Source organism: Tamandua tetradactyla, chromosome 9 (assembly GCF_023851605.1).
Source record: "Tamandua tetradactyla isolate mTamTet1 chromosome 9, mTamTet1.pri, whole genome shotgun sequence".
NCBI classification, from domain to species: domain Eukaryota; kingdom Metazoa; phylum Chordata; class Mammalia; order Pilosa; family Myrmecophagidae; genus Tamandua; species Tamandua tetradactyla.
The window spans coordinates 11,649,405-11,664,211 of NC_135335.1; the positions used below are offsets into that span (position 1 = coordinate 11,649,405).

A 14,807-nucleotide genomic window follows, 5' to 3' on the forward strand; every position below is an offset into this window, starting at 1 on the left:
CTATATAAAAACAAGAATGCTAGAGGGAGACACGTTATCAGCAAGATGCCAGGTCTCCAGGAGACCACCCTGGCCCCCCCCCGCCCAATTGACACCTGTCACTTCCTTGCTGTTATAAGACCTCGGCAGGCCTCTTCCCTTCCAGGCTTCAGTCATTCTCTTAAATGATTAATGAAGGAGCTGGAGCAGACAGGGGTGGGACTCTAGCCAAAGATCACTGTGGCACAGCTTACGGACAGGAAGGCCCAAGAGGAGCAGAGAGGACGGGGAGTAGGGAAGAGAAGACCTCACCCGGCAGGGGTCACTTTTATTTGAAGCCAGAAAACACCCTACCTTGGGGTTCATCTATCAACTGCTGTTTTTGAAAAAGAAGAAAAACCAGAACCCAGGGAGGAGAGGAGGGGGGGCAGGGGGGTGGGTCCTGGTCAGCCTGGGGGTCAGGCCACGTAGGGGAAGCGCAGCAGCAGCCCCTCGTGGGGCTCCAGATTCAGGTGCTGCAGCTCAAGGGAAGCTCCCTGCTCGCGGCCTGGCTGGGTGCTGAGGAGCAGCTCGGCCTTGGCGGGGAGGCTGGCACTGGCAGGCAGGCCGGCGGCCTCCAACCTGACCGGATGCCCCAGGTCCCCGAAGTTGAGCACGACCAGGAAACGCTCGTTCTGGTCCCAGTGGCGGACGTAGGAGAAGAGGCCGGGCACCGAGGACAGCGTGTGGAAGTCCCCGTGCAGCAGGGAGCGCTCCTTCTCCCGCTGCTCACTCAGCCACCGGAACACGGACAGGAGGGAGGTGGGGTCCTCGCTCTGGCCCTGGAGAAGGATGAAAGATGTAGCAGCCGGGGAGGGGATGAGCGGCTTTCTCTGGGTGCAAACACCTAACAAGGCACGTGCCCAACTCCGGCGAGTCAAGGCCTGCCCCGAGCAATCCCTTACCTTCACAGTCATGTTAGCACTCACGGATCCGGAACCCGGCCTCGAGGCGATGGGAAGGCTGGACTCATCCCACAGCATGACTGGGGCTTTCATAGGCTAAAATGCAGAGGAAACAGCTTGGGAAAGGCTGGGGGCCTGCTTTACCCGCACCCTTCCTTCCATTCCCATCCCCATTGACACACCCACCTCGCCCCACTACCTCCCTGTGCCTGGCTAATATCTACAGGCCAAGCAAGGCTCACTCCACCTTGAGCTCTTCTTCTCCCAAACAGTCACCCAGCTAGCTCCCTTGCTTTCTTCAGCTCTCTGCTGGAGAGATGCACTGGTGAGCCCCATGGCCTGCCTCTACTTCCCAAGACTCCTTCCCTCCAAAATAAGGCTTCCTGTTGCCTCCTCTCCCATCACTGTGGTACCCACGCTTCAGCTGCACCAGCGATTGTCAGTGGCATTCAAATATTGGGTGACCAGCAATTTAGGATGCCAAGAGTTTGTCATCAGATCTTCTGCGGCCCCTCTATGTAAAATTCGCCCCCATCCCCTATCCTCTAGGCCCCTGTGGTGGACGTAGCTGTGCACCCGAGTTTGGATACCCTGTCAGTCTTGATCTGCGTTCTGGTGGGTGTGGACCCACCGCAAAACAAGATCTTTGCAAGATGTTACTTCAGTTAACACGTGGCCCAACTGAATTGGGTTGCGAGTCAAGCAAAGAGAAAAGCCACAAGGAACAGCCAGGAACCTGTTTCAGTAACTAGGAAACTAATACAGGCCTTTACCCTGCCTTCTTTTTTTTTTTTTCCATATGAAATTGCATCTTTCGGGTGGGCCACGGTGGCTCAGCAGGCAAGAATGCTCGTCTGCTATGCCAGAGGACCCAGGTTCGATTCCCCGGTGCCTGCCCATGTAAAAAAACAAAACAAAACAAAAAATTGCATCTTTTATTGGGGGTGCGGGGGGGGCAGTATAATATCCAGTATAATATCCATATCCTGGACATGGAGTCCAGGTGAGCCTGTCAATACCTTGCCTTCTTTTGCACTTTATCAGCACTTGCTTATTATCTAATTCTACCACCTCTAGCTCTTTTGGGTCTAGCTGTATCCTCAATGCCTGGCACACAGTAAGCATTCAATAAAACTGTGAAATGAATGAATGATTGGTTCTGTATCAGCCCAGCCACCAACCTCCATTCTCTTGGCAAAGCTAAGTGAATGCCTTTGTGGCACTGTCCCCGCCTCAGCATTCACTGCCATGTACTCATCTAGCTCCTCCACTAAACTAGGAGCTCCTGAAGGGCACAGAGCCAGCTAGAGGCCCCACTGTCTGCTGAGTGAATGAATGAATGAGTGTTACCACATCGAGAGCCTATCCAGTATGAACTACTGCATTTAAAAATATGCCCGCTCATTTATTCCTACCCTTTCTGCAAGAAATGTAACATCAGGGAAGAAATGATAATAGAGATTCAGAGATGAGAAATAACTTGTCCAAGCCACACAGCTACTGATAATGTGGCCGACTACACAGCTGCCATCCACGGAATCATCATGATGGATGAAAACAACCCCCAACCCCTCCTCTACACACACACACACACACACACACACACTCTGTGCTGTAAATCGCAAGTGGTACCTGTCCAGGAACGGCAGCTGCCTGCAGGCCAATTTCATCCCCATAGCTGAAAACAGGGGTCCCTGGCAGGGTGAAGAGAAGCAGCTGGTAGAGTCGGAGAAGGTGGGCTGGCACAAAGGAAGTCAGGAGCCCCGCCTGCGACAACTGCAGAGACAGAAGCCCTGGTGAGCCCCACAGCCTACTTCTGCTTCGATCTCCCAACACTCCTTTCCTCCAAAAAAGGCACCCAGCTGCCCCCTCTCCCCCCACTGTGGGTACTTACACTCCAGCTGCACCAGCGATTGTCAGTGGCGTTCAAATACTGGGTGACCAAGAATTTAATGCGCTCCCCAGTGAAGCCAGAGTTTGCCAGGTATGAGCTAGTTAACAACACGTCCTTGGTGGAACCAAGTAGGCTAAGGATCTGCTGAAGGTCAGATGAGTTCGTCCCTGCGATCAAGAGCCTGCAAAGGGCAGAGCAGGGATCAGTGTCGGGGTAAGACTGGAGTGTATAAGGAACAGAGCTACAGAAGGTTCTCTGGACTAGCAAACCCCTACTCCCGGATCCTAGGGCTTCACTGAGGGGCTCTCACGATGGACTGGGGCTGGGGAGAGCTGGTCTGGCACCCACCTTTCTTCACTGAAGTTCTGGGTAATGTTCTGCCACTCAGCCAAGAACAAGGACGCATCCTAGAAGGGAAAAAGCAGAGGTGAAGATCAGGGAAAACCACCCAGCCCTGGTGAAGTCCCTCATTCTCACCCAAGCTCTACCGCCTCTCACTTGCAGAGAAAACTCACCTTCAGATTCTCCACATCCCGAAACTGGAACCCATCTACACCAGCTTGTAACCAATAACTCAGAGCATCCTATAGGAGGTAAAAGAATGGAAGAAAGATGTCAACATTCTGAGGCAAAGGCTTAGAAGGTTCCAGACTCACACTAACCTTTACCCTACTACAAACTCCCCCATGATCTTGGGACAGTCATTGCGTTGCCTGGGTCTCAATTTCCCTACTACAAAGTTACCTCTATTACAAAGGCTATTATTATTAGCCTCTGGTCTCAAATGCTTAACTTCCCATTGATTCATTAGTGTTCTAGCATTTTACTTCTCTATTCCTCCCGCTGGAAAAATCACACAGCTTCACCTCTGACAACTATAGAAAAGGCTCAAAAGAAAAAGTATAAGTTCATAAACACTTTTATTTCACACTTAGCATGCAGAATGCTAGCACACTCGTTCTAGACAAAGGGACAGGCTCTGAGAAGTAGAGACAAGCGCCAGGTCACAATTAGTGGGCAGCAGAGACAGGACCCAACATGTTAGTCTCAGAATGCCAAATGTGTACGTTCTCCTCTTCCAGTTTCCTGGGGCTCGGGGCCTGGGGAGGGTGAGTCAAAACGGTCTCACAGCAGGACCAAGGATGACAGAGAAATTCAAAGCACAGCCCCAGGGCAGTTCAGATACAAATATGAGAAACAGGTCCAGGCAAAAGTCCTGGCATTCCTGAGGCACACAACATGGAACCCTGCCCCTCTGCCCTTTCTCTCTGGGCTCCATGTGTTCTCGCCTCTCATCTCCCTTTTCATTGGAGGCTAGAAATATTCTCTTCTGGGGAATGTAAAGGTGTTCCAGCCATTGGCAGGAGCTGAACTGGGTGACCCCGAGATCCCGCCCAAATGCTGCGTGTCCAGGGTCTGAAACACAGCTGCCTCATTCTGCACTGGTCAGTGTCCTAGAATCCAAGCATCCGGAGCTGGGGTGACATTCAAAGTCCTGTTCCCAGCCTAGTGGGTGGGGAAGGCAGACTGGAGGAACAAGACGGCTAGGACTTCAAAGCTGAACCTAAGCTTCCTCATTTACAAACGAAGAACAATACTAGATAACTTGTAGGGTTCTACAGAGAATTAAACACAGACACATCGGAAGCCCCCAGCAGTGTCAATTTCAGGTTGGGCTCCACCCCCAACACATCAAAGGAGGGCTGGGAAACCAGTAGGGGCTGCATTCCCACAGAGAAAGTGCTTCCTTTCCCAAAAGCAAGGAAAGTCAAACTTCTAGACAGACAGCTGAGAAATTCCCTTCCAGGCACTGTCACCCTCAGCATCAAGGAAATAAGAAAAACGAGTCATCAGAAAAGGAACAAGAGAAATTGGCCTAGACTTCCTGCTAGGGGAGGAGACATCCTGCTTGGATCCAGACAAGGTGTCAAAGGGCTGGCTGAGAAAGGAGCAACCCAGACCCAACACACTCACCTTCACCTTGCCAGCCACAGTGACAACCTTTTCAGGCAGGAACCAGGAGTTCTGACTGCGGTAGTTGGGTGTGAGATCCAGAATGACCCGGATGCCTGCAGTGATGGAAAAGGCAGAGGTGACAAAGGCTTCCGGGTGAGGGGAAAAGAAGACTTCAACAAACACAAGTCTGTGGGCTGCCCCTTAAGCATTACTTGGTACAAAAGCTTGGATTTGAACCCTGGCAAAACCGACTCCATTGAAACACAGATGAGAGCGAGGAGGGGCCTTAAGAGCTGAGGTGTGGGGCCCTGGGCTCCCCTCCTCCAAAGTGGACTCTCCAACAGCTTCTAAGACAGACCTGTAAGGCAATACCTCAATTGGCTGTTTTTGGTTGTTTTATTTTTGAGGATCTACTGCTCTACAAACTTAAAAATCACTAACGTGCTAAAAGCCCACATTTTGCACTAAAGCCCGGAAGTTTAAAATGTCCTGCTCAAGATTACATAGGCAAGTGGTAAGCCTCTGAACCGTTTGACAAACAACATCTTCAGCCTAAAAACCTCTCCCCTCCCTGGGTGTTAGTAAGAAGTAAACCGGACACGATTTTATCCTGCCTTTCTCCTCTGGCCAGAAAGGCCCTTCATAACTGCTTCTTTGAGAACCCAGGTCACTCACTCTTTTTCTTGGCCGCTTGCAGGAGACTGTCGAAATCTTCTCTGGAGCCAAAGGAAGGATCGATCTCTTGTAAATTGGTCCCAGCCACGGCATCCTCCTGGTTCTTGTGAATCGGGCCCAGCACGAAACCCTTCACCTTCAGGGTGCTCAGGTAATCCAGGTGCCCCTTCAGGCCTGAAAGGGGGGAGCGGGGTTAAAGTGAGCCCCCCCACACACACATCTCCAAGATGCTTCCCTCTCCCGTGGCCTGGGGTGGGGGGGAGCGGGGCGGGGGGTAGGTCTGAGGCTGGATCACGAGACTCAGAAAAGCTGATGTAAGGAGCCCTGGCATTGCTTCAGAAGCCGGCCGGGACGGCCCCCGGCGCCGCGGGGGTGGGGGGTGGGGGGAGGAGGACGCTGAGTCAGCCCCCCTCCCCGCTCCCCCCACTTCCCAAGAAAAGGAGAGTGGGGGCCGGGCTGCTTTTTTTCCAAAAGAATGGAGCCACCGCCGGTGCCCGACAGTGGGGTGGGGGGTAGGGGGCGGCCGGAGTCCATCCGGGAGTGGGGGAGGGGCGGCCTAACCAGCTGAAACGAGTTGGGGGTGGGATGGGGGTGGGGGTGGGGGTGGAGTGGGCCCCTCCCTCACCCGCTAGGCTGCCGGCGTCGCCGCCCTGGAAGGCCTGAAGGTCGCCGATGCGGTAGAGGGCGCCCTTGTGCCACCACTTCTGCGCCGGCAGCTCGCGGCAGCGCGGCGCCCTCACTATGATGACCACGGCGCCCGCCAGCATGCCGAGCCAGCCGATCCAGAAGAGCACCAGCAGCGCCCAGCGGGTGCGCACCCAGCCGGGGCTGCCCGCCACCTTCAGCAGCTCCTCCTTGGACAGGCCCGTGAACTTGGCCGAGGCCCCCGAGTCCGCCTCGTCGTCGGCCACCTTGATCTTCACCAGCCCGTTCTTCTCGGCGCCGCCCGTCCCGGCCGCCACGGCCGCCGCGTTCATCGGCTGCTTCTCGGGCTCCAGCTCGTTCAGTTCTACCTCCTTCATGTCCACCTCGGTGTCCTGGCTCATGGTGCCTGCGGGGACCGGCGACACGGTGCGACCTGCGCTCAGCTGGTGGCCGAGGCCCGCCCGGTGCTCGCGATTGTGGGAGGGATGCCCCGGACCTGAGCGGCTCCGCTTACTGCCGGCGGCTCAGTCTGCGGCGATAATGACGCGCGACTGAAGCGGCCTTGCGGTCGGAGCCCGGGAGCCCCGCCCCGCCTCGCCGCCCTGCCCCGCCCCTTAAGGAGGAACGGCAGAGATCTCACGCTCAGCGGCCGCTGGGGTGGATGGCCGAGACCGCAGCTCGGTACAGTGCCCCTCGAACCTGTCTACCTTAAGGTGCCCCCGAGCGGGAAGCTGGACGGACCGCGCCGCGCGGAGGCTGTGATTTGACGCGCCCGGCGGGTCCCTCCCGCCTCCTAGAAGGCGGGGCTTTTCGGACCTCCAGTCCCGTCGGCCGGCTCCTGCGCACCCCAAAGGGCCCGCCCTCGCCCCCTTCTCGCCCACCCTGCAGGCGCCGGTGACTCTCCCTACACCTCGTCGCCATTTGCCCCCGCCCCGCGGTCCAGGCGGGCCGCTTGCACCCTCGGAGCCACCCAGATCCAACTTCTTTCTTTCTTTTTTATTTTTTTTTCAGTTCTGTAAGTTGTTTTTTTAAAAAACTTTTTTTATTAATTAAAAAAAATTAACAAACAAAACATTAAGATATCGTTCCATTCTACTCCAACTTCTTTCGTTCCCCCCCACCGGGCCTCGTCCTCTCGGGCCCCTGGGGCTCGGTGCTGGGCGCCCCCCTTCCCCGCAGGATCTCCTCCCCCTCGTTTTTCAGGACTCACTTAGATTTAGTTCAATTAATTCATAATGCAGCAAATATTTATTACGCCCTCCCTACGGTACTTTTGCTCACTAGCTTTATTGAATTGACGCTAATCCAGTCTCTGGGATGTTTACGGATGAATCTGTTTGGACAGGAGAGTGAGACTGACCACCCCTCCTCCCCCCTTCTTATCCTACACTTCCCCCAGTGTCTGGCGCCAGGATGTCGGGCAAGGAGGAATTGGACATCCAGGAAAGCCCGGAGAGACTAATGGGCAACCCCGGGATTGGCAGAGCTGTCTTCCAGAGCCGGGCCTCGATTCAAAGCGTCCATCTTTTTCTAGCAGACAAGAGATACCTTCCCAGACACTTCCCCACCTTGCAGGGCCTCTCACAGATTAACCCAACCCCCCCCCCCCCCAGGGTGCCAAGGTGTCAGGGACTCTGTGAAGCTATGGAGAGGTAGAGGGTAAGTGGGACAGAGGATAAGTGGGGGAGAGACAAGGTTCACCGTGGGGACACTACCGGACATCAACACTGCGAGGGGCCAGCAGTCTCAGGAACTTCTTGTTCCTGAGCACAGCCAGATGGGTTGTTTCCAGAAAGGAGCTGAAGGAAATAGGCTCTTCCTCTCCCACCTGGGCTGGAAGCCAGGTTTGTGTTTGGGAGAACTCAGAAACCAAGATCTGAAGTGATGGCACAGAGAAAGGAGGGCCGAGGGTGTGAAAGCGCATACCCTGTCTCCACTCCGGGAAAGCTGGAACGACTCCTAGAGGGAGGCAGGGAAGTAGCTTGGGGTTCAGAATAGTGCTCAAAGGTGATAAGCAGTCCAAGGTGCCCTGGGCATGCTAGATAAGAAGTGCCAACCAGAGACTCTGAACAGACTTTAGTCCTAGCACGAAAGCTCAAGGTTGAGAATTGTGGGGTCAGGAGCTTTTCCTTGAGATGTTCCAACATAACACGCTGTAACCGAGAAATTAGGATTTAAGGGATGATTTTGATAACTGAATCATTCCTTTCTGCTCTCTGGGATATTGGAATAGGGAAATACCCGAAAGCCCTAAACTATAATTCAGCTGCCCTGACATCTGAAATAAGTGTAAAAGCCCTTATCCTGTGCCTTTGTGTCTGTAAGAGCTGTTACTCCCTTTATCTGGTCATTCTCTTGTAAACCAGGGGCCCTAATGCTAAGGAAGTCAGACAGTAACTACTTCTTTCCTTTTGGTTTACACTTTAGGACTGAAGTCATAGCTCTGCCTCCCCACCTTCAATTTATGTTCTCCTATTGAAATGATAATGATAACACTTGTCTCCTTTTCTGCTTTGAACTTAACTATCCGAAATGACCTCATCCAAAAACTATGAAGCCCCTAAACTCTGAGAGTCAGATTGTGGGCTGTTAGGCTGTCTGCTCTTCTGCTACACCTGTAATAATAAACTCTTTCTCTCTTTGAAACCCCCGTGTCTCAGGAATTGATTATTGAGCAAAAGAATCCATGGCCTTTGTCCTGTAACAACGCCCTAGAAACATGTTTTCTCACAGCCCTCCAGGGCTCCAGTTGGATGAAGCCAATTCCTTCTGCTTATGGTAAAGAAGCAAAAGCTTTCCTCCCCAAGTATATCACACACTCCACTCCAGCTACATCAGCCCTCCAACATCTGTCAGTCTCACAACTCACCAGGCTTCCCCAGGCCTCCACATCTTTGGCATGCCATCCCCTCTGTTGCTTGGCTCTCCCTAGCCTGCCCCACTGCCTCACAAACTCCTTTTCATTCAAGCTCAAATGACAGCCTTTTCCAACTCCAGGGACAAAATTACTTTCCCTCCATGGCACACCTACCTCTGCTACAGCTCGTGTCCTGTTGTTAATACATTTCCTTATCTGGGTATCTGTTTGTACTTCAAGACAAGTGGCCGGGACTATATGCTTTTTGTGGATGGACCTGCTGCTCAGAGATAACAGGGAGTAGGTGCTTTGTTAGTGTTTGGGAGATGAGGGAATGAACTAAATAATCAAATATTTCCCTTCTTAGAAATAACTCAACAGAAGTAGCCTGTGAATATAAAAGGATAAATGAAAAAGAATTTAACAAACACTGATTCAAGATGAAGCTGTTTACACAGAAAAACAAACCCAGAGGGCCACGGTGGCTCAGCTGGCAGAGTTTTCGCCTGCCATGCTGGAGATCCAGGTTTGATTCCGGGTGCCTGCCCATGCAAAAGAAGAAAAAAAACCCAGACTTGTAACTGTTCAACCAAAATAATATAACTGAAGTGGAAATGGGGGGAGACAGGAGAGCAACAGGGAAAGACTAGAAAATCCTTAGATCCTACAAAGTATACTGATAAATGTAAAACAATATTTACGCTAGGAAATGCAAAGTAATTAATTTGTCAAGAATAATTCAGCCTTCCAGAGAAGGCTAGGACAAAGCAAAGAAAAAAAGCAGCTCAGCACAATAAGAACCAAGTGGAGGCCATGAGCCCGAGGTCTAACCCCCTGTTGCAAGAGTCTGTTTTGATGAACAAAAGTTATCAGTCAAAAACATTAAACTGACACCCAAATCAATAGGCCATGCCCTCGATCATGAGGCTTACTCTTGTGAAGTTTATGTAGGTAGCATAGAAACTTAGACTACCTATAGGCATGTCTAAGAGTTACTTCTGCAGGACCTCTGTTGTTGCTCAGATGTGGCCTCAGTCTCTCTAAGCCCAACCCTGCAAGTGAAATCATTGCCCTCCCCCCTATGTGGGACAGGACATCCTGGGGTGAAAGTCTCCCTGGTGACATGGGAGATGACACCCAGGGATGAATCCAGACCCAGCATTGTGGGATCAACAATTCCATCCTGACCAGAAGGGGGAAGAGAAGTGTAGTTAATAAAGTATCAGTGGCAGAGAGAGTTCAAATAGAGAGGCTACTCTGGAGGTCACTCTTATGCAAGCCTCAGTTAGGCATTGCTACCTATCATAACCTGCAACCCCCAACCAGGGCCATTCCAGCCAATCCTAATGAACACTGTTCTAGTTTGCTAGCTGCCAGAATGCAACACACCAGAGACGGATTGGCTTTTAATAAAAGGGGATTTATTTTGTTGGTTCTTCAGAGGAAAGGCAGCTGACTTTCCACGGAGGTTCTTTCTTGCATGGAAGGCATAAGATGGTCTCTGCTGGTCTTCTCTCCAGGCCCCTGGGTTCCAACAACTTTCCCCGGGGGTGACTTCTTTCTGCATCTTCAAAGTCCTGGGCTGAGCTGCCAGTGCTGAGATGAGGAATGCCGAGCTGCTTAGCTGTGCTACGTTGCGATCTCTCATTTAAGCACCAGCCAATTAAGTCAAACATCACTCATTGCAGCAGACACGCCTCCTAGCTGACTGCAGATGTAATTAGCAACAGATGAGGTTCACGTACCATTGGCTTATGTCCTCAGCAACAAGACTAGGTATGCTCACCTGGCCAAGTTGATAACTGAATCTAGCTAACACAAACACCTAGGGCAATATATAAGATTCCACATGGGTTCTAGGCACTAGAGTAACTTTCCAGAAACGTACAGTCTCCAGATGGGTTACCGATCCAGATAAGTCCTGAAACCTAGCCCACCCTCTCCAGAACATCATATAGTTCCGTCTCCCTACCCCATATTAGTGACAGACCCTTCCAATATGAGAAATTTAGAATTGCCATAGCCCAAACACCCCTAAAGAGAGGTGTGGTAGTTAGATTCAGTTGTCAACTTGGCCGGGTGAAGGCACCTAGTTTTGTTGCTGTGGACATGAGCCAATGGTACGTGAACCTCATCAGTTACTAATTACATCTGCAGTGGGCTAGAAGGCGTGCCTGCTGCAAAGAATGATGTTTGACTTAATTGGCTGGTGCTTAAATGAGAGACTGCAACGTAGTACAGCCTAAGCAGCTCGGCATTCCTCATCTCAGCACTGGCAGCTCAGCCCAGGCATTTGGAGATGTAGAAAGAAGTCACCCCAGGGAAAGTTGTTGGAACCCACGGGCCTGGAGAGAAGGCCGGTAGAGACCATCCTGTACCTTCCCACGTAAGAAAGAACCTCAGTGGAAAGTTAGCTGCCTTTCCTCTGAAGAACTAACAAAATAAATCCCCTTTTATTAAAAGCCAATCTGTCTTTGGTGTGTTGCATCCCAGCAGCTAGCAAACTAAAACAAGAGGGATGGAAAGATCAAAGGTGATGGTGGGGTTACACAGAGAAGATAGGATTTAACAAATGAATATGAATGCTGAATCATTAAATTGATAACTTTTAGTCTCCAGCATTTTAGAACAGCTAGAAGTAAAAACCTAAAATTGTGGAACTGTAACCCATGTCAAAGTCTGAAATATGTTCTACAATTAATTGTGGTGCTGTGCTTTGAAATTATAGCTTTTTAGTATATATGTTATTTTTCACAAAAAAAGAAGGAAAAAAAGTCGATTGTGATGATAAAAAATATTTAGGCCCTCTAGCCTCTTATATTCTGCAGCAGCTAGAAGGAAAAATCTGAGAGGATCGTATGGTAGCCCATGACAAACTCTGGGATCTGTCCTGTACGACTTGTTGAAGAGTGCTTTGAAAACTATTCCTTTTCATTTCTTTGCTTTGTATATATGTTATACTATACAATTTTAAAAGTTAAAAAAAATTAAACTTTTCTTTTTCAATCTATATTTTTGGGTGTCATATTGAAGAAGTCTTTCCTTACTTCAAGGTCTAAAAAATATTCATCTATGCTTTCTACGAATAAATGTAAGGTTTTAACTCTTATATTTAAGTCCTTAATCCACCTGGAATTGATTTTTACATATGGTATAAGGTAGGAGCCAATCTCATCTTTCTCAAAATGGATAACCATTTTTTTCAAATTCCAGATATTGAACAGTCCTTCCTTTCCCCACTGATCTGATATGCCACCACTCTCATATACCAGAGTGCATGGGTTTTCCTGGGACTTCTACCCTATTCCATGGGTCAGTTTTTGTTTATTCCTGCATGCTGTCTTAATTACCATAGCTTTGTGATAAGTCTTATGGCTAGTAGGGCAAGTCTCCCTTCCTCACTCTTTTTTTTCAATGTGTCCCAGATTTTTTTTTTTTTTTTTTTTTGCCCCTTACTCTTCATTTAAGTTTCAGAAATATCTTAAGTTTCATGAAAACCTCTATTTGGGTTGCTATTGGAATTGCATTGAATTATGTATCCATTTGGAAAGAACTGACCCCCCTGTGATACTGTCTTTCCATCCAGGTATGTGGTATATATTAACACGGATTTATGTCTACCTTAACATCACTTAATAAAAGTTCTGTAACTTTCCCTGTAGGGGGGTATTGCATATCTTATTAGATTTATTTCTAGGGAAAATAAATTTATGAAACTATTATAAATGGTGTGTTCTCTTTAATTATGTTTTCTAGTTGCAAGCCACATTTGCATATTAAATCTTATATCTATCTACCTAGCTAAATTATTTTATTATTTCTAGTAATTTGTAGATGGGGGGATCCTTTGTAAATGGTGTTATCTACAATTAATGACAGCTCTATTTTCTCCTTTCCAAACCATATGTTTCTAATGTATTTTTCTTCTTATTGCTCTCTACGTGTTTTTAGACCCATCAGAGAGTCTGTGCCCATTTGAAAGGATATATGTACCCTAGAAAAGCCATGTTTTAATCCTAATCCCATTTTGTAAAGGCAGCCGTTTCCTCTAATCCCTATTCAGTACCGTATGTTTGAAACTATAATTAGATCACACACCCCTGGGGATGTGATTTAATCAAGAGTGGTTGTTAAATTGGATTAAGTGGAGGCATGTCTCCACCCATTTGGGTGGGTCTTGATTAGTTTACTGGAATCCTATAAAAGAAGAAACATTTTGGAGAAAGAGATTTAGAGAGAGCAGAGCAGAGCGATATAGCCACGAGAAGCAGAGTCCACCAGCCAGTGACCTTTGGAGATGAAGAAGGAAAATGCCTCCCAGGGAGCTTCATGAAACAGGAAGCCAGGAGAAGAAGCTAGCAGATGACGCTGTGCTCACCATGTGCCCTTCCACTTGAGAGAGAAACCTTGAACTTCATTGGCCTTCTTAAACCAAGATATCTTTCCCTGGATGCCTTAGATTGGACATTTCTATAGACTTGTTGTAATTGGGACATTTTCTCGGCCTTAGAACGTAAAGTAGCAACTCATTAAATTCCCCTGTTAAAAGCCATTCCGTTTCTGGTATATTGCACTCCAGCAGGTAGCAAACTAGAACAGAGCCCATTTACTCCCAAATCAATTGAAATGAGCCCCCAACTAAAGTTTTCAACCCCAATTGCTCACCTTCAATCAGTTCTATATTTCTAACTATCCCAAACTAATCTTATCATCTTGCCATCCCACAATCTCCTAGTGCCTCCCCTAAGCCTCCCCTCCTCAATCCTGTACGCAAATATCTGTGTTTAGTCAGTGATATCGCCATTCTTTCAGTTTTCTGGAAGCACTTGGAAAACTTTTTTGGCTCTTTCCTCTCCCTTTCTCCCATGTTCAATGTTACATGCTGGTGTGAGTCTTGTCACCTCGCCAATATGATGACAACTTCACAAAATTCCCTCTTACAGAAAAATAAAACTACCAGTACCTGCAATCACACAGTGATAATGCATGAATCCTGCATTCAGGATTTCTACTCCTGTCCTATAAAATCGACAGATAGTAAATGCATTGTTGCACAAACTGTATATGTTGGCGCTATTGAGTATTTAAATACCAGAAATACAGCTGAATTATAGCTTGCCCATATCTTGCTTGAATTTCCGACATTGCCTTCTGTGCCCCCATATCCACTGGTTCCCCTCCAATTATCCCCCATAAGTGTTTCTCACAGGTGATCTTTTCTGATTAAAATCTGATCATGACACCACAATTTTAAAATTTTTCCATTGATTCCCACTGTTTCTATAGTCTATGATCAGCCAGGTCCTGAGAGATCTGCTCCTACCCCCTTATTTCAAACTTTATTTCCCTACTCACACCCTCACTTTGCACTCCCAACACAACGGCCTTCTTTCAGTTCCTTGCCCCACAAGCCAAAGGGTCCTTACTATGCTATTCCCTCCCTGGATTGCTTTTTCTCCCACCCTTAACACTGCTTCCCCTGGCCCAGCTTAGTAACTTGCTACCTATCCTTGAGATAACAGCTGAAGCAGCATCTCCTCCAGGACATTTTCTCTCATCAATTCTCCAAACAGGGTCACTTCTTTCCTTCAGAATATTTATCTCAGTTTGTAATTATACAATTCAGAGTGCGGCTATTAGTTTAATGTTTCTTTCCCTCCAGTCTGTTTTGGTTTATAATTTTAAAGACTATCTCACAGACAGTAAGTCTCCCTTTAACTTCTATTATTCCCCAAGGACTCTAAAAAGAAAACAGGGTACTAAAGTTTAGTCCTGGAGTGGAAACAGAATAAACTTATTAAACAGAAAAGGCTTTTTTTTTTTTCCCTGACTAGGCTTAGAGCTGAAAATATGCTTG

General features: G+C 48.7%; 1 protein-coding gene across 1 annotated transcript; it reads right to left on the reverse strand.

Annotated features, from left to right (window-relative positions):
- Positions 1–287: 287 nt before the first annotated feature.
- SLC3A2 (solute carrier family 3 member 2) lies at positions 288–6,651 on the reverse strand. Its single transcript, XM_077115927.1, has 9 exons — positions 6,074–6,651; positions 5,449–5,622; positions 4,792–4,886; positions 3,333–3,401; positions 3,166–3,224; positions 2,818–2,998; positions 2,556–2,699; positions 924–1,019; positions 288–800 (listed from the first exon to the last, which is right to left on the reverse strand). Exons 1-9 carry the CDS (start codon positions 6,492–6,494, stop codon positions 438–440), a joined length of 1,602 nt encoding a protein of 533 aa, XP_076972042.1. The 5' UTR covers positions 6,495–6,651; the 3' UTR covers positions 288–437.
- Positions 6,652–14,807: the final 8,156 nt, after the last annotated feature.